Source organism: Schistocerca cancellata, chromosome 12 (genome assembly GCF_023864275.1).
Source record: "Schistocerca cancellata isolate TAMUIC-IGC-003103 chromosome 12, iqSchCanc2.1, whole genome shotgun sequence".
In the NCBI taxonomy this organism is placed as follows: domain Eukaryota; kingdom Metazoa; phylum Arthropoda; class Insecta; order Orthoptera; family Acrididae; genus Schistocerca; species Schistocerca cancellata.
This window is the reverse complement of record NC_064637.1, coordinates 161677078-161699565: the sequence shown is the minus strand read 5'-3', so window position 1 is coordinate 161699565 and position 22488 is coordinate 161677078. Positions and strand designations below refer to the sequence as shown.

The following is a 22488-nucleotide window of genomic DNA, read 5'->3' as shown; positions in this document are numbered from 1 at the left end:
GAACCTATGAGTAGGAACGAGAAACAATTATACTTACTTCTGTAACCGAATTATCACAGATACTTTCGAAAATGGAATATGAGTCTGACTTTACAGGCATCACTTTCAACACTTTCATTTACGTGATACTCTATTTCAAGTGTAAAAAACATAAAAGTCACTTCAGCAGATTTCCATAAACGCATCTGCACCATCATAGGAACACTTACACGTGAGATGTAATGCCATTTCCCCCGACAAAACGCAGAGTACAGCCGTAAGCGCAACACGAAACAACCATGTTTTGCCAACATTCACGTGACTTTAGCCCAGAGGTGCTGGAGCCACGAAAATGACGTCAGGGCCAGTCTATTATATTTATGGTCGAAGCCCCCCACTGAGAACGTTTGCAGCATCGTGGTCAGTGCCCTCCAAATATCTCGAGGTTTGGACGATTTGACGCGCCAGGACGACGTTCTGTAACTCTGTCAGTCAATGCCAAGCCGAATAAGTGCTTGCATAGGGCCAGAGGTAGACTGGCGCGTTATTGACTTGCTCAGTTTGTGGAACTACTCGTATCTCTCGAATAAATCGTCAATTTTTTGCAAAAACAGACAATATCTGATAGGATAGCAGCAATCAGTGATTTTACAATGTTACTTATAATCCCTCTTGATTGCAAAATTTTTATTCATATGACCGGTTTCGGTTCATCTAGAACCATCTTCAGATCTGATATTTCGGTTACAGGAGTAACGTCACATGACGCAGCGTATGAAAGTTGCTGGATTTGGACGGGTTACTCCTGTAACCGAAATATCAGATCTGAAGATGGTTCTAGATGAACCGAAACCGGTCATATGAATAAAAATTTTGCAATCAAGACCGATTATAAGTAACATTGCATCAATTTTTTCTTAAATTGCAATAACTTGTTTGTCTGCACATATACAACACATCTACTGATTTCAGTCCCATTCGGATCATTCCTTGTCGTGCGTCTTTTTTTCCCTCAGTGTATACGATGAGAAAAATAAGGTGTGTTGTTATTTGCGCACTTTTCAAGAAAACACGAGAGAAAGGACGAAACAAAAAGACTCTGTTTACTGTGTCCTTGACATTCATTGGTGTATTTGCAAGTTTATATTTTCTCAAACAAATGTGTGTTTTGAAATGTTTGGATGATACGTTTGCTATTCTCCCAGTTCTCAGGAGTGCATAAGAGCTTAACACACGACCTTTGTCAAATACTTCCGTTACCAGTATCAGTTCTTCTTTGGTCATTAATAAATTTATCATTGCTTGTTCCTACATTTTGTTACTATGTTGTGAGTTTTTTGCATAGTCCCTCACGTTCACGTGCCAAACACCCCAGCCGACAGCCGTCACAACAGACATTTTGCCGCTGACATGTAAAACAGCGAACGCCCGAAACAGACAAGAGGCAGCACAGGAGTATATCACCAGGGTTGCAGCAGTCTTTCGAGTAGTTGACTGAGACAGTAAAGTTTAGTGTGTAAAAGAGGCTTAGGGGGCCTCGTGGGTTCGCCGGCCAGCAGCTCCACATCGCTCTCGTTGAACAGTATAAACAAGAGAACTGCCGCGCGGCATCCAAGTCTCGCTGCAGAAGAAAACGCCACCCGTGGCTACAATCTGCCGATTCGCTAAAAATGGTTCAAACGACTCTGAGCACTATAGACTTAACATCTGAGGTCATCATTCCCCTAGAACATACAACTACTTAAACCTAACTAACCTAACGACATCACACACATCCATGCCCGAGGCAGGATTCGAACCTGCGATCGTAGCGGTCGCGCGGTTCCAGACTGAAGCGCCTACAACCGCTTGGTCACACCAGCCGGCGCCGATTCGCTATTGTCCGCCATTGACATGGCATAGTAGCGCAGGTAGTAGCGTATCGTACGGATTCCCCTGCTCAGCAATCTTAACTGCAGACTGCCTAGTGGCATCCCAGAGTGACATCGTTAGCCACCTGATAACTGAAATAAGACAGGGATGACCGTAACCAGAACCCGGCAGGTAGTCGCCACGAAGAGGTTGGCTGGAAAGACAGTCGGTACGCAGTTGTTATAAGTGTATCACAATGACGCGACCGAATACCCAAATTGGTTTTATTGAAACTGACAATGGCCGTGGAAGCCTATGACCTTGTACACACGAACACCTCCCCGCCTTCATGTTGGATGTCCTCCCTGACGCCGACGGCGCCTCCTCGCCGGACAGCTGTCTGCGTCACAACCCCAGATCCGCGCTGCAGAGGTCTGAGGAGAACGGCAGTGACCTGGCCGCCAAGTTCACCCAACCTGAAAGCTATGTGACGCACCTGGGGCACCAGCTCTGCTCCAACAAACCACCGATTCGTAACCAGCGGGCGGGGTACCCTACTGCTACTTCGCCCGATAGTAGGCCATCCGGAATCGCAGGGTGTCAGAGGGGTTACGGGTCTACAAGCGCCTAGGCCGTCACTGTCTGTACAGGTGAATTTTTAAAATTATCGGTAAAGGTGGTCGAGTGCCACCGAAGATGTTGCCGGACTGCGGTGGGGGTGGGTGGCGGGGGCAGGTGTTCTCAGAGGGACCCTTTGCCACTTTATTCGTGCTTGTGTCAATGTTACATCGCCTTCGTGATCACAGCACAGGAAGAGACAAATCTGGAGCGCTGAAAAAGGCTAACTACCCTCTGTCGCTTCGGATCACGTTCAGATTTCGTGAAATGGCTTTGACCGGCCGCCAGTCGTTGCAGCCTGTACAAGAGAACAAAAACTGCGGTCACGCTGCAGCCCCACAGTGCCCGTAGAGGAGGGCTGAAATGACCGAGGCTGTCACAGGTCGTCGAGAAAAGCTTCCCGTTGCTCATCACAGTGTGAACTGTCGTTTTCGACCGCGAAACGTGTGGGGATCAACGCCCCAGGCAAAGGGGTTGTTTCGTGGGCGCCCTGAGGCCTTTCCGTGTGGGGCGGCAGTGTGTCCGGCATGTTTTCCTCGGCCACCCATTAAGATAACCGGTTGATTTCAACGCCGGGTGTCGCAGTTCTGATCTCCATCGCAGAGTCGTCGAAAGGAGGAGTGAAATGTGACTAAGAGGGGGGTGTCGCGACGTTCCCGTCGTGTGGCATGTTGGCGGTGGCGTTGAGCAGAAGTGTGCTGGAATCTGGTGCCAGTGTGACATCACTAACTGCTCACATCAACTTCAGAGCTGTGGCCTTTTTTTCGCACCTGTCGACACGTCGACACCTCGACCCCGACGGTTACACCGCAGGGCGCCCTGCTTCAGCTGCTTCTGCAGCATCACACAAGGAGACAACACTGTAGGAACCTCTGACCCAAATATCAGACTTAAGCGTCGTAATGGGTGGCAATTACGGTTTTTTTTTAAAAGTGGCCATTTAATTCTGTTGCTTAGTGTACATCTAAGAAATATTGACGATTGTCAGCATGATTCTGCTGACTATAAAAACCAACCAAAACCAAGTAAATAATATGCTGTCCCTACTACAAGGTATGTTCGGAAAGTAAGTTCCGATCGGCCGCGAAATGGAAACCACTGTGAGAATCAAAAATGTTCTATTTGCAACAGTTAGCTACACCTTCTACAAACTAATGTCCATACTTGCCGTTCCGACTTAGACATTCGTAATAGCGTAGTACGAACTTTTCAATATTGTTGTCATTAGGAGGAGCCGCCAGTGCTTTCCGTCAATTCGCTACACTAGTCTACAAATGGTTCAAATGGCTCTGACCACTATGGGACTTGACTTCTGAGGTCATCAGTCCCCTAAAACTTAGAACTACTTCAACCTAACTAACCTAAGAACATCACACACATCCATGACCGAGGCAGGAATCGAACCTGCGACCGTAGTAGCGGTCTCGCGGTTCCAGACTGTAGCGCCTAGACCCGCTCGGCCACCGCGGCCGGCACACTAGTCTACAGCTCGCTGTCCGTGCCAAAGTGTCGTCTTTATAGTCAGTGGTCCACGTGAGCAGTGATGGAAACTCAAAGAGAGCCAATTACGGGCTGTATTGTGGGTGATCAAACATTGCCCACCGAAAACGCTGCAGGAGTATCTTCATTGCCCCTGCAGAATGCGGCTGGGAATGGTTTTGAAAGTGGATACGCATGTCAGTTATGCTATGTGGGCTGCATAGCTTCGGGGTAAATTTCTCACCGGGGCCTCGTTCTTGGCGGGAGACACTATTTTCTAGGCATATTTACACGTTCACACCTTAGAAGAGCGACGGGACGCGATCGCCGTGCGTACCAGAGACACTGCCCAACACGTCCGTGCAAAGCTTCAACCGATTTTCACAGTGGTTTCCATTTCTCGACCGATCGGAACTTACTCTTATATTCGAGTGTGTGCATAAACTGTTTTCATCATGCTGTAAATTTTCAATAATCATCCTACTTGTTATTGTCACTGGAAATTGTTTATACAGGGCATCAAAAAAGCATCCTATTTTAAAAAACTCATAGCTATTATGTTATTTGAGATATGCGCGTGAACAACGTTCTGTTGGAGAGGAGCGAACTCTCGAGTTTTAAATAGTTCCCGCTAGGTAGCAGCAGTGTGCGCCCGGTTCAGTTCTAGTAAAAATGGTGTCGAGACAACAGAAAGCGTTTTGTGTTTTCCTTTTTGCGCAGTGCGGGTCACTAACAACTGCTCAGCGTGACTTTCGTACTAGATATGGTGTGGATCCTCCTGCAGCACACAGCATTAGATGATGGCACTACCCATTCCCAGAAATAGGTTGTCTGTGTAAAGGCAAATCGCCGTGCAGCTCCACACCTCAACATGCCCCCGACGTCCGTCTAGCGTGTGTTGCATCGACGTTTACACATAAAACCATATAAAATTCAACTACTGCACGCTCTTCGTGAAGGTGAGAAGCAACAACTTGTACAGTTCTGTAATTTCGTTCTCGGCAAGATGGGTGATGAAAGTTTTCTTCCACACTTAATGTTCAGTGACGAGGCAGTATTCCATTTCAACGGAAAGGTGAACCGTCGTAATGTGAGAATATGGGGTACGGAAAAATCACATGGAGTTGCAGAACATGAGAGGGACTTCTCGAAATTTAATGTGTTTTGTGAAGTTTCACGGGAAACGCTGTATGGTCCATTTTTCTTTGCCGAGAACACTGTTACAGGAAGCACATATCTCGACATGCTTGAGAACTTCCTTTTCCCACAGTTGGAGACTGATTCGAACGACTTTATTTACCAAAAGTATGGGGCATTGCTACGCTGGCATCTGGAAGTGCGTGAAATTTTTAAATCAAAGAATTACTGAACGACGGCTCGGTCGCATTGGACGAAATGATCCACCCTTACATTACTGGCGTCTCTATTTATGTGCCTCCATTACCAACAACAATGAATGAACTGAGACATCGCATAACAGCAGCTGTCTAAGCTGTACCTCTAGACATTCTCGGTGCAGTGTGGTAATAATTTGAATACCGCATTGACGTATGCCGTGCCTCTCAAGGGGGGCATATTGAACACCTATGAAAAGGTATGAAAATAACTTTTTGAATTTCCCGTTTATCGAAAAAACAAAATTCTTTGTATATGTTTATTAGTTTCAGAAATATGGACATCTCAAATCGGATGATTCTTTTTTTATACACCATGTATTAGCTAAGTGGCTAACTTTTTCCAGATATTTCATGAAACAATATCTGCTATATTCATTAATCATTAGAAGAAGAATTTCTCTGCGTATATTCAGTAAAATTTGATGTTACAAGGAACTGGATCAATTCGTGTACATGTACGGCGCGGAAGGAAACTAGCAGTAAGTGTGCTTACAAACGACTGCCACATTCGTTTTATAGTCTATAATGTAGAAGAGTGAATCCACACGTGACAGCTGAACACAAAACCAACTGGGAAGGCGGGTGCCAGGAACGCCTGCGGTGCAGTTGCACTGACCGCTGTGCCCGGATGGCTTTCGTGACCACAACATCTGCCTAGTATGCACGAGACCCGGGTTCGAATCACGATCCAGCACAAGTTTTCAACTTTCCCCATTGATTTCAATTAATGCCTTAATCCCCCGTACAGTCCCCCGCGTATTTCACCCTCTGATTTCCACATCTTTGCCGATCGGAAGACACACATGTGTGTGGAGGAAGTGCAAGAGCGGATGCGGTTGTGGGTCCGTCAGCGGCCGAGCGCGTTCTACCAAACAGGAACTGTTCCTCTAAGTGTGTTAACGCGTGTGGTGATTACTGTTGACCGGAATCATTCCGTGGTCGCGCTGTGGCGGGAGTTCGGTTTCCATTTGACTGCCCCGCATAGTTGCCATTGCTGTTAGTTGTTACTTGCGACGAATGACAGTGTAACATCCACGGTGATGAAGCGCAGAAATCACGTTTTTACTTTGCGGGTCTATGAATCCGTAACCGCTGTGAACAAATATCAGCTAAAAATGCTAGTTGCGGAAGAGTAGCGCTTACAGGGAACACTGACAGCGGAACGTCAGAGGTAAGCCCTTGCAAACGGCCTGCAGAGAGGAGTAACTGCGGCTGACTGCCGTGCGGGGGAACCAGGTTCGAGTCCCGGCACTGCCAGGGATATTTCTCTGCCGGGAGGACCGGTGCGCGGGCTGCACCGAGCCGTGTCTGGGAGGCCAGCTGAGGTTCCGAGGCTAAGAAAGCCGGCAGAACGCTGGGCTGACCGCAGGCCCCCGGACCGCCTCCTGTAACGTCAACTGGAAGAGGATAACACGGCGGTCGGTCGGGCCAGAACGCGGAACTTCAGCGCCTCCATTTTCACTGCTTGCAGAGTCAAAACAGAGGGCGCACAGACGGACCTGCTGAGCGCCGCCCGATTGCCGATGACCGCCGATCAACTTTCCTGTCTCAGTCAACTACTCGAGACAAGTGAGAGTCTCGTGCAGCGCTCTTGGCGTTTTATTCCTCTGTTTCGAGCTGTGATTTTTGTTTACACGTCAGCACGAAAATTGCTTGTGTTATGAGAGCTGTTTACTGGGCAATTTGGCATTCGAACGGTGACACTGAGGTTGTGTGGAACTACTACTTTTACGAAAAAAAAATTAAGCATAGTAACAAGATGTAGCAACAAGCAATGATAACCGAGTTTATTAATGACCAAAGCAGAATTCATAGTGGAAGTTCTCCTCCATATGAGAAGAAAAGTGTAATCCAAACATTTCAGACATATATACTTTTTTGCTTCAAAAAATATATACTTCCAAATGTCAAACAATGTCTCGAATGCACTAAATGGGTCAGTTTTGTTTCATCTTTTGTCTCTTGTTTTATTGCTAACTGTCAAATAAGATTTTGAAATTTATTTTTCTCGTGAAATAATACTGACGATATTTTCGCTGTTGAAATAATTTACATTACAATACCTGTATCTACACTCCTGGAAATGGAAAAAAGAACACATTGACACCGGTGTGTCAGACCCACCATACTTGCTCCGGACACTGCGAGAGGGCTGTACAAGCAATGATCACACGCACGGCACAGCGGACACACCAGGAACCGCGGTGTTGGCCGTCGAATGGCGCTAGCTGCGCAGCATTTGTGCACCGCCGCCGTCAGTGTCAGCCAGTTTGCCGTGGCATACGGAGCTCCATCGCAGTCTTTAACACTGGTAGCATGCCGCGACAGCGTGGACGTGAACCGTATGTGCAGTTGACGGACTTTGAGCGAGGGCGTATAGTGGGCATGCGGGAGGCCGGGTGGACGTACCGCCGAATTGCTCAACACGTGGGGCGTGAGGTCTCCACAGTACATCGATGTTGTCGCCAGTGGTCGGCGGAAGGTGCACGTGCCCGTCGACCTGGGACCGGACCGCAGCGACGCACGGATGCACGCCAAGACCGTAGGATCCTACGCAGTGCCGTAGGGGACCGCACCGCCACTTCCCAGCAAATTAGGGACACTGTTGCTCCTGGGGTATCGGCGAGGACCATTCGCAACCGTCTCCATGAAGCTGGGCTACGGTCCCGCACACCGTTAGGCCGTCTTCCGCTCACGCCCCAACATCGTGCAGCCCGCCTCCAGTGGTGTCGCGACAGGCGTGAATGGAGGGACGAATGGAGACGTGTCGTCTTCAGCGATGAGAGTCGCTTCTGCCTTGGTGCCAATGATGGTCGTATGCGTGTTTGGCGCCGTGCAGGTGAGCGCCACAATCAGGACTGCATACGACCGAGGCACACAGGGCCAACACCCGGCATCATGGTGTGGGGAGCGATCTCCTACACTGGCCGTACACCACTGGTGATCGTCGAGGGGACACTGAATAGTGCACGGTACATCCATACCGTCATCGAACCCATCGTTCTACCATTCCTAGACCGGCAAGGGAACTTGCTGTTCCAACAGGACAATGCACGTCCGCATGTATCCCGTGCCACCCAACGTGCTCTAGAAGGTGTAAGTCAACTACCCTGGCCAGCAAGATCTCCGGATCTGTCCCCCATTGAGCATGTTTGGGACTGGATGAAGCGTCGTCTCACGCGGTCTGCACGTCCAGCACGAGGTGCCAGGTGGAAATGGCATGGCAAGCCGTTCCACAGGACTACATCCAGCATCTCTACGATCGTCTCCATGGGAGAATAGCAGCCTGCATTGCTGCGAAAGGTGGATATACACTGTACTAGTGCCGACATTGTGCATGCTCTGTTGCCTGTGTCTATGTGCCTGTGGTTCTGTCAGTGTGATCACGTGATGTATCTGACCCCAGGAATGTGTCAATAAAGTTTCCCCTTCCTGGGACAATGAATTCACGGTGTTCTTATTTCAATTTCCAGGAGTGTATATACGCTCTTTTTTATGCGTACTGTAAGGCTTTTTCGCTGTAAAACTATAATACTTTTTTTGGTTTGAGGCATTTCGTCTCTCTTGTAAGAAACACTATAGGAAAAAATACTAGGACGATGCATAACATTGCAGTGCGTCACGAAAACAAAGCAAACAACATTTAAAAGATTAAGAAGACACGAAGGCACAAAATCCTTTTCTATAACAGAAGCAAGCTCAGAGAAATGAGCTCCGCCAGAACGACTTTGGCCATAGATACCAGACGCCGCCTAGTCCCTTGGAGGTGGCGCTGTGGACTTACGCTATACGTTGTTTTGAAGCCAGAGTGGGCGAGGGCTGCCGCCGTCTTAAATAGCCCAAAACATTGACAGGCTGCTGTTTACGATTGCATCGTGTTCATTATTCCTGTCGTGTGTACACAACTGCTGTTTTAGATACTAAAAATTGCAGTGTTTACGTGAATAACGTAGTGTCAAGGTAATTCCAAACGTTTTTCTGTTCTCGAGTGCGCATTTGCTCTAGTAATACCACAAATTTAGCCTCTTTAATGTAACTTGTATTTAGGATAACCAAGAGGAGAAGGATGTGATGCGAAAAGGATTCATTCGTATTCCACTTAATTCCACTTCTACTCTGTTTGTATCGATAGCAAATGAAGCAGAACTCCGAAACCAATGCTTGTTTCCTAACTAGTGCTGCTTCTTGTGCGTCGCATTTCCAGCGTTCAGTTCGGATGCACATTTTTAATGACGTTCGCGAAAAACTTTCCTATTTGTTCTTTGTTACCCCATAAATGTGTGCATTGGGGAAAGAAGCAAGGTACGTTGTCGTATCCGGCGCATGTCAACGAAGTGAAAGATTATTGAAACGTCAACGAAACAGAACTGCAGGCTGAAATAAAACCACTACGATAAAAGTGGACAGAACTTTAGACTAAGCTGGGATTGATTAGTACACCCGTAACCGTCGCAAGCTGGCATTTTTGATGAAACAGCTACGCCTCACACGAAGTGATAACGAAAGTCTATACTTATTCCCAACGGTCGAAACTGGGCGCGGCCACGTCAGAGTGACGTCACGGGAAGTATCAGCTCGGTGAACCATGGCAGTATAAATGCGGTGAAGCTAATCTTTTTGGGGTGCGTAAGATGGCGGACTTCGGCTTCAAGTTTGTGACATAATGATAACGCCCTTGTTTTCTTACCTCCATGCATTCTCCTTTCTTTCTGCGCATACTCAGAAATTTACTACTGCACAATTGACGCTATGTATAGAACATTGAGGCCCCAAACACACATTCGCGGTGTGGTTGGTCGCTGATTTACTCGCAGGCAAAAGGAGCGCGCACTTCGAGTATACGATTTTGACCAGAAAATCGCTCGTGTAAAACGGGCTTAACACCACTACCACAACACCTACGGTCACGTGACTATTGCTCAACTCGATTATACACTGCGATGGCAGCGCTCCAACTGGACAGAAAGCTTCACTTCTGAATACCATATCGGATGACTAAGAATAGTATCGTTTATATTGATTTGTAACACAGGAAGCGTGTGAGGCGCCATAAATACCGGAACTAACTAAAAATGACACCACATTTATCTTTCTATATCCCGGGAGGCATGCGACGCTACATTACAGGACAGTTTATTTGCAATTGTCTCGTAACATACAGATATTTAATGAACTTCGTTTTCTTTTTAAAGCAAAACCTGGCTACTGAAGATCAGAAACGTGATCCTTTGCAGAAAGACGACGCGTATCTACTCAACAACAGCAAGCTTTCTTCGCTACGCTTCCAGTCATATCAGTCAATGTGCAACGTAGGAAACGTGTGTGGAATGCAGTATCTACAGTATTTAATGTGCTAAATAAGCCATCAGAACTACAGCTGAAGGTAAAACCACATAGACGCAATAATAAAACGTCAAAAGCAATAAAACTGTTTCCCAACACAGAAGAAACCAATTCCACAATTCTTGCTATATCTGAGTTACAAATGGGAAGTCTACAAGACATTCACATTTAGAGCACAAGTAATTATATTTACAAAAATATTTGTGGTCCAGACAGTCGAGTCAACAGTAAGAAAGTGCGAATTGTTATGCTCCGAACAGTAGTGTTACGTGTGAAGGAAAGTGCCTATCACAGTAAGCACACACAATAACAGAAACGTACGCTTCTCACGCATGAAATTTGCGTTTGTATTCTCTTGCTTTCAACGAAGCTGCAGCTATACACACATTCGAAAGTATTTATTCGTGAATAAATTGTAACTTATGTCATTGAATCAATGAGATTCAATTTATTTCACGATCAGTCATGCTCCTGATAATTTGTTAATGCTTAGAACTAAAATATATAGCTAATTCGTTAATTAAGTAGAAAAGTAATTAAAACAAACATTAATCTTACGGTTGAGTTTCTCGCCGCTAGGGGCGCTAGTGTCGTTTCAACAATCAGATAGTAACTATCTTCGCAGCGGCGAGTGCTGCGATTCTATATGAGGTGCGTCCACAGGATGCCTTTCTTTGTGTTCAACTTTGGTGGACACATACATTTCCAACAGTGCGCATTTGTGCATGCGTAATTTCCTGGAAATGGAGACCGTGCGTTAAGCGCATTACTTCACGCTTTAGGTGGAGGCCATGTTTGTTTCATTGTCTAGTGTGTTGAGGTTATACTGTGAAGGGATTTATGTGCAATGATGTCTATTGACTACAAAGGAAGCACGCTTAAATTTATACATGTTTAGAGATAAAAAAAGCCTTATAAAATGCAGCTTCCAACGATTATTTCAATAAAAATTTGATTTTGTTATGTCTTGAACGACAAATATTACATAAAATGTGTCCGATCATATTACTGTAAAGAATAAGATACCGTTAGCTTCTAAGTATAAAAAAATCGAAGAGTAAGCCAGAGATTTGTGTAAGGTATGTACGAAAACTGTGGACGAATATTCGTGCTATGGCGACTTGCAGCCTGGCATGAGAAGAAAACAAGTGATTGGATGTGTGTAGCTTCTCGGCAGACTGCGTGGAACAGAAGTGAAAGACACTCATAATTTCTAGTGGATTTTGGCGTGTATAAAATTCTCAAATTTATCGGGTCTGAGGGTGTTAATCTGATACAATCAGCAAATGCTGTATCGTGGTCATCCACAGTTATGGAATTGTTTGTCTGTTGCTTTTGTGCCAATGGTACAAAGAATGTTGGGTCATCTATTGCTTATCGTTTGGAATAAATTATAAATCTGTATCCCTGAAGATATGGTCAGAACATCGCCAAACCAGTTGGATCAGAAAGAAAGAGTTCCCATACGGCTGAAGTGGTCTTATTCATCATACTACATGTTATGTTTGATGATTAAAGTTGTGTAAATAACTTTATAAAATAAGATACACAGGAGAAGTTGAAAGTTAATGAACCTTCACATAAGCACTGAAAACCTCCCTTAAGTATTTCACGTATTTGGGAATAATCACTGAAATAATTTGTTTTGAAATGCGAAGTAAATAGTTCACAAAGTACAGGGCTATCACAAATGACTGAAGCGATTTCATAAATTCACTGTAGCTCCATTCATTGACATATGGTCACGACACACTAAATATACGTAGAAAAACTCAAAGTTTTGTTCGGCTGAAGCCGCACTTCAGGTTTCTGCCGCCAGGCCAGGAAGTGGGAGAATACAAGGTCTACCTGTCAGGAGTCAAAGCAGGAATAGCACAATGGGGTGTAGGGCTTTACGTGGCCTCCACGCTCTCCCGACTTAACCCCATGCGATTTCTTTCTGTGGGGTTATGTGAAAGATTCAGTGTGTAAACCTCCTCTACCAAGAAACGTGCCACAACTGCGAGCTCGCATCAACGATGCTTTCGAACTCATTGATGGGGACATGCTGCGCCGAGTGTGGGAGGAATTTGGTTATCGGCTTGATGTCTGCCGAATCACTAAAGGGGCACATATCGAACATTTGTGAATGCCTAAAAAAACTTTTTGAGTTTTTGTATGTGTGTGCAAAGCATTGTGAATATATCTCAAATAATAAAGTTATTGTAGAGCTGTGAAATTGCTTCAATCATTTGTAATAACCCTGTAGTATGTAACTCGCCAGTTACTGTAGTTGAAATCACGAACGATGGCGCTCAAGTTTAGGCTTGTTCTGCGCACCTACGTCACGCATAGTCCGACAGGCAATGAGCATTCAGTATGTTCTGAGCGCTCTGCTACGAATTCCGTAGGCAATGCGAGCACTGGACGTGATCGTAGCGAGTTGTTTAATGAATTTGGATTCCCTTTGCTGCGAGTTGTCATCGCTGACGGTGGTGGTAAGCAATAAATTTTGCATAAGTAAGCGAGAGACATAGTTTGCAGGATAGCCCATACGCTTTCTCCAAGCAGGAAGCACACGCATGCACGCACCACAATTGTCGCTCTGAATGATTAACAACGCAATCACCCGCCAGGTTAGCCGAGAGCGCTAATGCGCTGCTTCCTGGTCTCGGGTGGGCGCCAAGGCCCCGGATCGAATCCGTTCCCCGGATTAAAGGTGAGTGCCGGTGTGCCAGCCAGCCTGGATGTGGTTTTTAGGCGGTTTTCCACATCGCTCTAGGTCAATACCGGGCCGGTCCCCACGACCCGCCTCAGTGACACGACTCACAGACATTTGAAAGACATCCGCACTTTTTCACGATTTACACTAGACACAGACAGTTGGGGGTACACTGATTCCGTCCCGAGGGGTAACAGGGTGGCGGCAGGGTGGGCATCCGGCTACCCCTTCACGTTAACATGCCAAATCCGAATTAACTGCGCACAATGCGGGACAAAGGCGCAAGCGACAGATAGAATCATCAACAATGCAATCCCCTTCTGTGCCTCGACATGCACGAATCGCCATAGTGCGTGGATCGGAGTGTAACTAACGATACGTTATCTGCAGCCTCATCACAGGACTTTCCCGAGGAGAAAATCTAAAATCTCACCGCGAACTCCAGAAATTCGCAAAGAAAACATTGTCGTCACTTTGTAGTTCTGGTATGTTATTTGTATAGTTCTTTACCGACAGACACCTTTGCGTTTTCTTTTTCCTGTCCCCTTCTCACTACAGTAAACACAGCACAAAGTGCCAGGCAAAGAAGGGGATCCGCAGCGGACGGCTCCCGCAATGACGCAAAGTGTGGACACGAGAACGCCTGTTCGCGCACGAAAGGGTGCGCATACGATAGAGTACGTAGGGGGGAGGGGGCTAGACGTGGGTATTTTTAATATTCTGGAAGAGGAATGGCGACTTGTAAGTAGCCATTAGAGGTGCGACCACGTTAAGAACCTGTGCATTATTGAGTTTTAAATCGCTTTCTTGAAAGAAAAAGATCTGAATACGGTAAATTTTTTCCTTTCACTGAGAGATAGAAGGAGAGGGGGGGGGGGGGGTTGGCGCCTAGAAAAGAGGCACCGCTTGGACAAACTTTTGGACTGACCCTCAGCAGGCACATGCACATACAGTCCCTCTAGAGATTAGATTAGATTAGATTAGTACTTGTTCCATAGATCATGAATACGCCACTTCGTAATGGTGTGGAACATGTTAGGTTAATACACTCCTGGAAATGGAAAAAAGAACACATTGACACCGGTGTGTCAGACCCACCATAATTGCTCCGGACACTGCGAGAGGGCTGTACAAGCAATGATCACACGCACGGCACAGCGGACACACCAGGAACCGCGGTGTTGGCCGTCGAACGGCGCTAGCTGCGCAGCATTTGTGCACCGCCGCCGTCAGTGTCAGCCAGTTTGCCGTGGCATACGGAGCTCCATCGCAGTCTTTAACACTGGTAGCATGCCGCGACAGCGTGGACGTGAACCGTATGTGCAGTTGACGGACTTTGAGCGAGGGCGTATAGTGGGCATGCGGGAGGCCGGGTGGACGTACCGCCGAATTGCTCAACACGTGGGGCGTGAGGTCTCAACAGTACATCGATGTTGTCGCCAGTGGTCGGCGGAAGGTGCACGTGCCCGTCGACCTGGGACCGGACCGCAGCGACGCACGGATGCACGCCAAGACCGTAGGATCCTACGCAGTGCCGTAGGGGACCGCACCGCCACTTCCCAGCAAATTAGGGACACTGTTGCTCCTGGGGTATCGGCGAGGACCATTCGCAACCGTCTCCATGAAGCTGGGCTACGGTCCCGCACACCGTTAGGCCGTCTTCCGCTCACGCCCCAACATCGTGCAGCCCGCCTCCAGTGGTGTCGCGACAGGCGTGAATGGAGGGACGAATGGAGACGTGTCGTCTTCAGCGATGAGAGTCGCTTCTGCCTCGGTGCCAATGATGGTCGTATGCGTGTTTGGCGCCGTGCAGGTGAGCGCCACAATCAGGACTGCATACGACCGAGGCACACAGGGCCAACACCCGGCATCATGGTGTGGGGAGCGATCTCCTACACTGGCCGTACACCACTGGTGATCGTCGAGGGGACACTGAATAGTGCACGGTACATCCGAACCGTCATCGAACCCATCGTTCTACCATTCCTAGACCGGCAAGGGAACTTGCTGTTCCAACAGGACAATGCACGTCCGCATGTATCCCGTGCCACCCAACGTGCTCTAGAAGGTGTAAGTCAACTACCCTGGCCAGCAAGATCTCCGGATCTGTCCCCCATTGAGCATGTTTGGGACTGGATGAAGCGTCGTCTCACGCGGTCTGCACGTCCAGCACGAGGCGCCAGGTGGAAATGGCATGGCAAGCCGTTCCGCAGGACTACATCCAGCATCTCTACGATCGTCTCCATGGGAGAATAGCAGGGTGCATTGCTGCGAAAGGTGGATATACACTGTACTAGTGCCGACATTGTGCATGCTCTGTTGCCTGTGTCTATGTGCCTGTGGTTCTGTCAGTGTGATCATGTGATGTATCTGACCTCAGGAATGTGTCAGTAAAGTTTCCCCTTCCTGGGACAATGAATTCACGGTGTTCTTATTTCAATTTCCAGGAGTGTAGAAGGTGTCTATAAAAGATATTACATTACACAAAATATTACGCCACTTAATTTTTTTTTGTCTGATGCGCCTAACGGCAGAGAGTGTGCAGTGAGGCAGCAGTGCTGTGGCGTGTTGCTGCAGGTGGCGCTGCCGGCGTTCGGGGCGCTGTTCGCGCTGGCGGGCTGCGTGCTGACGGCGGCGGCGTACCGCGGGCCGGCGGCGGGCGAGCTGCCCGCCGAGTACGAGGCGCGCGTCTCGCTGACGGGCAGCTCGCGCGCCCTGGGGCCGGCCTGCCTGGCCGTCGGCGTCGCCATGCTGCTGGCGGGCGCCGCGCTCTGCCTGCTGGCGCGCCGCGCCAGGCACCGCCAGCGCCGCGTCGCCTTCCACTGCCCGCTGCACGGAGACTTCTACCCGCTGTCGCCCGTCGCCGGTCAGTAGCCAGCCCACGCCGCCTCCTTCCCGTCCCACTCGCGGGAACGACGATTGCTTAACTCGCCTTACACAAACGAGGGACCTTTCATACATTAAGGTTTAAAGAACACTCACAGCCACGAAACAAAACGGCTCTGGGACAGCATCTATCTGATACTGGCCATTCCGTAGCGAGCATTGGGAGTTGTATGCGTATTCATCACAGAGTCGAAATAGGCTGTGCTCTTAATTTGTTAGAGGAGCTTGAAATTTATAAAGCAAAATATAGAGAACCAACTAAATTGCTTAACCGGCAAAACGACTTTGTGCCAATTGCCTACTTTGGTTTATCTGACAATTTTTAACACTAACCACTGCTTTTTTTTTCTTTGTTATTTTTATACCTGTTACAGGGAGGCCATCAGCGGCATAGTACGCCACTCTTCGGCCACAGAGAAAACGAAAGATACAGTGAAGACAATCAGAGAATAAACAGGGTGGATACATAGACGGAGACAGACAATTTTAAAATACACGGAGCCGATCACGGGCATAGAGTCCAAGATAAAATTGTGCAGACATGTGGACACACACAGAGACGATAATTGTCACATGCGAACATTGGAGCACAATACGAATAACACTGGAACACTTGAGCACGAACGACGTCACACACAGAAACACGAGGCGACGATCTCCGGCGAGCGAAAGTCCACTGAGCGTGTACGAGTCCGGGGACCTGCCGAGAGAGGAGGAGGGGGGTGGGGGAGGGAGGGGGGAGAGCAGAGATGCAGGGGAGATAGGGGGAGAAAGGAATGGAGGAGGGGGGTAGGGGAAACCTGGGGGAAGAGGGGTGGAGGAAGCGGGGATGGAGGGAAAAGGAGAGAGAAGGGAGGGAGGGTGCCCAAACGAAAAAACACAAGAAGTGGGAGGGGAGGATCAAAGTTGGTAGGAGGGGTAGATGGAGGGGAGGAGGGCATCATCAGGGAGAGGGCGGAAGCCACCATGGGAGAGGGTAAGGAGGGTGGAGAGAAGGAGAGCAGGTGGGACGTGGAGATACAGGCACGGGAGAGGACAGGTGAGACGAGCGGGTGAGGAGGATCGAGTTTACGGGAGGTGTAGAGGATCCGTATCCATTCGAGGAAAAGGAGGAGGTGGGGGAACGGAATGAGGTCATACGGGATCCGCGTGGGGGAGGGGAGACGGATGCGATAGGCGAGGCGGAGAGCATGGCGTTCGAGGATCTGAAGGGATTTATAAAAGGCAGGGAGGGGGCGGAGATCCGGGCCGGATGAGGGATTTATACGTGTGGAGGATGGTGGAGGGGTCCAGACACCACGTACGGCCGGAAAGGAGCTCGAGGCGATGGAGTCGGCAGTGTGCCTCGGCTCGGATTGGCCGGAGATGGGGGGTCCAGCAGAGGCGACGGTCGAGGGTGACGCCAAGGTACTTAAGGGTGGGGGTGAGGGCGATAGGACGGCCATAGATGGTTACATAGAGTTAGAGGAGGCGGAAGGAAGGGGTGGTTTTGCCTACAGTGATCGCCTGGGTTTTGGAGGGATTGACCTCGAGCAACCAGTGGTTGCACCAAGTGGTATGATCGTCTGGGTTTTGGAGGGATTGACCTCGAGCAACCAGTGGTTGCACCAAGTGGTGAATTGGTCAAGATGGGATTGGAGAAGGTGTTGGGAACGCTGCAGGGTGGGGGCAAGGAAGGCGGTGTCGTCGGCAAACTGGAGAAAGTGGACGGGGGGGGGGGGGGGGTGAAGGCGGCGGCATGTCCGCCGTATACAAGAGGTACAGGAGGGGGAAGAGGACGGAGCCTTGGGGCACACCGGCGGAGGGGAAAAAAAGGTGTAGGAATCCGTGTTATGGATGGTGACGTTGGGAAAGAAAGGAGCCGATGCTAACCACTGCATGCCTCTGTTGTATATAGTGTGTTGATAAGTTCACCTAGTACTGAGTCCATCACATATTTACTTCGTTTTCTTACATTTTACGCATAACTCTGTGAAGTGAATAGAGAAGGAACAAGAACATACTAGACTACATTAATCAGATAATGTGGATCATCCACTGTTATGGAATTATATCATTATTTTTGTGCAACGGAGTGCCACAGGGTACGAGGGGCCCTCTGCCGGTCACGTTCCTCCAACCTCTTCCCGCCAGTGTGGAATTCTGGCGTTAGCACTAACAGAGGGCGCTGATTATGTGCAGCACTATGTTTTCTTTCATTTGTGGCTCCTTTAGCGATGTATTTTATGGTTGTTTAACATTACCCGGTGGTTAATATTTGTGTCATCATCTAGAATATTGGCACTAGAGCACATGTCAACCACAGTTTTTAACTCTTCCTCTTTTTAAAAATATTACTTTTGTTGTGTTCTTTTTATTGCTTTTTATTACTGTAATGCCTTTTATACGTTATAAGCTTATTACAGACTTCAACTTTTGTATCCCCCTTTATTTTTGCTGTTTCAATTAATTACTGAAAACTGGTGTATGCCGACATCAGCGACATCTGCTGCACTTACAACACAAACATCTTGTGGCTACTGTACGGCAGCTTGTTTTAAACAGTAGTACTACTGACAACATGACTCGTGCATGTGATGTTATTTATATGTATTTGACAATGCTGGTGCTGATTCCGCATTTAACATCTGACGATGCCACTACGGCTGCAGTACATTAGGACTTTGTTTTTATGAAACAGATGTGCCTCTTCATATTTAAAGCTCACAAATGTAAATTTTGTCAGTACTATTTTTCATTATGCTCTGTGTATTGTTCGTAAGCTGTATACAGTTTGCGAGTGTATTTATGCTTTTCCTATTTTTGCTGCAGATCTGATGATGGTCATTAAAGACCGAAACCGGTAATCTGTTAACAAAAAGTTTGACCATAGACGTAAATTAAAGGAAACTTATTTCATAAATAATACGCAGGTCGGTGTTACTCCGGATTGTTTGATGCAACAACAATGAAAATTGTGGCTGATGTAGTTGGGGGCTTGAGGAAGAAGCAGTTTTTTATTTTTTGCTACCTACTTTAAAATAAAATTGACAACAGGTAGAAATGGACCCTTCGGTGGTCTCGGGTACTCTGACTGTTGAAGACCAGAGGTCGTACATCGAGGTCGAAACTTTACATACATTAATACTTGTTCTGTAGATTATGAATAGAACATTTCGAAATGATGTGGAACGTGTCACTTTAACGAAAGTTTTCTTTACACAAAATATTTTTTTTACAGTTATTATTTCTTATTAAAAAAGTAATCAATTGAGTAGAAGGAGTTGTCATTCAAAAATTCTTTTAATTTGTCTTTAAATGTTGGTTGACTATCTGTCAGACTTTTAATGCTATTTGAGAAATGACCAAAGATTTTTGTGGCAGCATAAAATTCACCCCTTTCTGTGCCAAAGTCAGATTTAACCCACAGTAGTGAAGGTAATCCTTTTTTTTCCCTAATGTTGTAGCTATGCAGTTCGGTGTTATTTGTGAATTTGGATGGGTTATTAATAAAAAATTTCGTAAGTGAATATATGCATTCCAATGGTACTGTGAACATCCCAAATTCCTTAAATAAATATCTGCAAGGTGATATTGCGTGGTCTCCGGCTATTATTCTCATTACACACTTTTGTGGAATGAATACTTTTTCTCTTAATGGTGAATTACCCCGAAATGTGATCCCATATTAGATTAGATTTACTTTCATTCCAATTGATACGTAGTGAGGAGGTCCTCCAGGATGTAGAACATGTCAGAAAAACAATAATACATGACAAATATTTACAACTCAAACAAATAACCTAATGTACCATTCCACAGGTCCCAAGTGGAACGATCGTCGTTTTTTGATGAACACTATATGAAAGAATCATTTTACAAATACTAATGCACTGAATCTAAAATAAAAAAGTTTTTATTTATTTATTTGGTAATAAACGCGTAATACAACTACTATAATACTTATTTACAATGAACACATTACTGCACTGAAATGGTGCAGAAGTTAGATTGTACTTACACACACACACACTTATTTACAATAAACTCTTCATTGCACTGAAATTGTGCAGAAGTTATACACACAAATCAGTTGGTTCTACTGAGAAATTCATAAATGGAGAAGGAGTTGGCCACCAATACATCCTTCAGGCTTCTCTTAAACTGAATTTCATCGGTTATTAAGCTTTTTATGGCTGCTGGCAAGTTATTGAAAATGTGTGTTCCTGAATAATGCACACCTTTTTGTAGAAGAGTAAGTGACTTTAAATCCTTGTGAACATTATTCTTATTTCTAGTATTGATACCATGACTTGAGCTGTTGGTTTGAAAAAGTGATATTTTTAATGAAAGCAGCGAATGAAAATATGCATAGTAAGCTAATTTAGTCATATATTTATCGTCAAAATTTGCAATTACCCTAACAGCAGAAATAGCTGAACCTACCCGTTTCAGCAGATCATCGATATGCTTCTTCCAATTCAATTTCTCAGCAATGTACACATCCAAAAATTTTCAATATTCTGCCTTAGCAACAGACTTCTGTTTCGTAGTCTATATTTATCAATGGTGTTATGCCATTTACCGACAGAATTGTATATACTGTGTTTTCTGAAAATTTACTGAGAGTCCGCATGCAGAGAACTACTTAATAACTTCCTGAAACACATTGTTTATAATTTCCTCACCTGATTTTTGTTCGTTGCGTGTGATTACTGCACTTTTATCATCAGCAAAAATAACTAGCTTTGTATCTTCATGAATATAGAGTGGCAAGTCATTTGATATATATTAAGAACAAAAAAAGCAAAAACCCGATATAAATCCACAGTACTTTAAGCGTAGTTTGCGGTGAGTTTACAGTGGACCGTAGTACAGTTTCACACCGGATCACTCGTTTTGATGGTGGTCGTACGGGCGTACAAGACGATCAGAGATCCTCGAGGCCAAAAACGTCAACAGATGAACGAAGTGTGAAACTTTCAGTTGAACTTTCTTTTGAAGATCGCAGTGCGACTCGCTCTGCAGCCACTGGAATCCCTCCAGCATCAGAATTGTGTGTTCTCATAAATGATTTGAAGAAGGGGAAAATTTCTGCGACATGGGTTCCATAATCTTTGACTGCTAAAGAGAAGCGGAAACGCCTGGACATTGCAACCTTTCTCAAACAATGATTCGACCGTGAAAACAACGATTCCACCGCGAAAGTCAAGAAGTCGAACGGGACTTGAAATCACAGTCCAATGAGCGGAGAGCTTCAGATTCTCCATGTCCAAAAACATTTCGACACGTTCAGCCAAAGCTCAAGCAAATGATGGATTTTACTTATAGTCACCAAGAAATAATTACGAGTAAGTTCCGTGTGGAAGAAATGTCACAGCATTGTATTATCATAATTTCATGCAAAATCTGCAGATAAATGCACAAAATATGACCTCTGTTGCTCCAATCTGCGCCACTCATTCTCCACGACAATGCTCGCCCGCATATCGGCGAATACGGACGGGAAGTGTTGCCATATCCTCCCAACAGCCCAGACACGATTCCACCAGACTTCGACTTGTCCCCGAAATTGAAAACACCTGTGCGTGGCTGTCGTTATCTTTCTGTGGAAGAGCTTTCTATCACCATTACCCACGCCACTCGACAGAGGAACAGAAGTAGTGTCCTGCGTGGAATAATAGAGCTTCGGAGACGTTCGGATTCACTCATACAGAAGTAGAGATACTATATCGAAGAACAGTGACAAGATATTGAAAAAAAAATAGACGTGGAAGTAAAAATTAATGTGCATTATTTATGAAATGTGCCTCAAATTTGGGAAATATAGGGTCACAAACTGTCTTCCATTATGACCAATACTGTCCTCAACGGGGAATGTTAAGCGAAGACAAGTGTATCGTCAGGAGGGCCCCAGGGAACTGTGATAGGACCACTCTTCTTCTCATTATGCACACAGACTGAGCAGCTGCTTCCTGAGGACACCATAGCACATGAAGAAGTCTGTACGAGGGTACAATATGACCTAGACAGAATTTCTAGGTGTGACTAACTGCGGCTTGCTCTAATGTTGGAAAATATAAGTTAACACAGATTTGTATGAAAAACAATCACACAATCTTCAAATGCAGCATAACGCGTCCAGACACATTAACGTGACCGTCATCTAGGCTCCCAACGTCAGTGGGCAGTAACCACCCACAGACGTCAGATGGCAGCACTAACAGTGGAGGGTATGCAATGCTCGTTGGGGGA

At 46.4% G+C, this 22488-nt stretch overlaps 1 protein-coding gene across 1 annotated transcript in view; it reads left to right on the top strand.

Moving 5' to 3' along the window:
• LOC126109550 (uncharacterized) overlaps positions 1-22488 on the top strand; it is a 456059-nt gene that overhangs the window by 403590 nt on the left and 29981 nt on the right. Inside the window, exon 7 of the mRNA XM_049914566.1 lies at positions 15946-16234. Within this exon, the coding sequence (XP_049770523.1) occupies positions 15946-16234 (289 nt within the window). The remainder of the gene's footprint in view (positions 1-15945; positions 16235-22488) is intronic.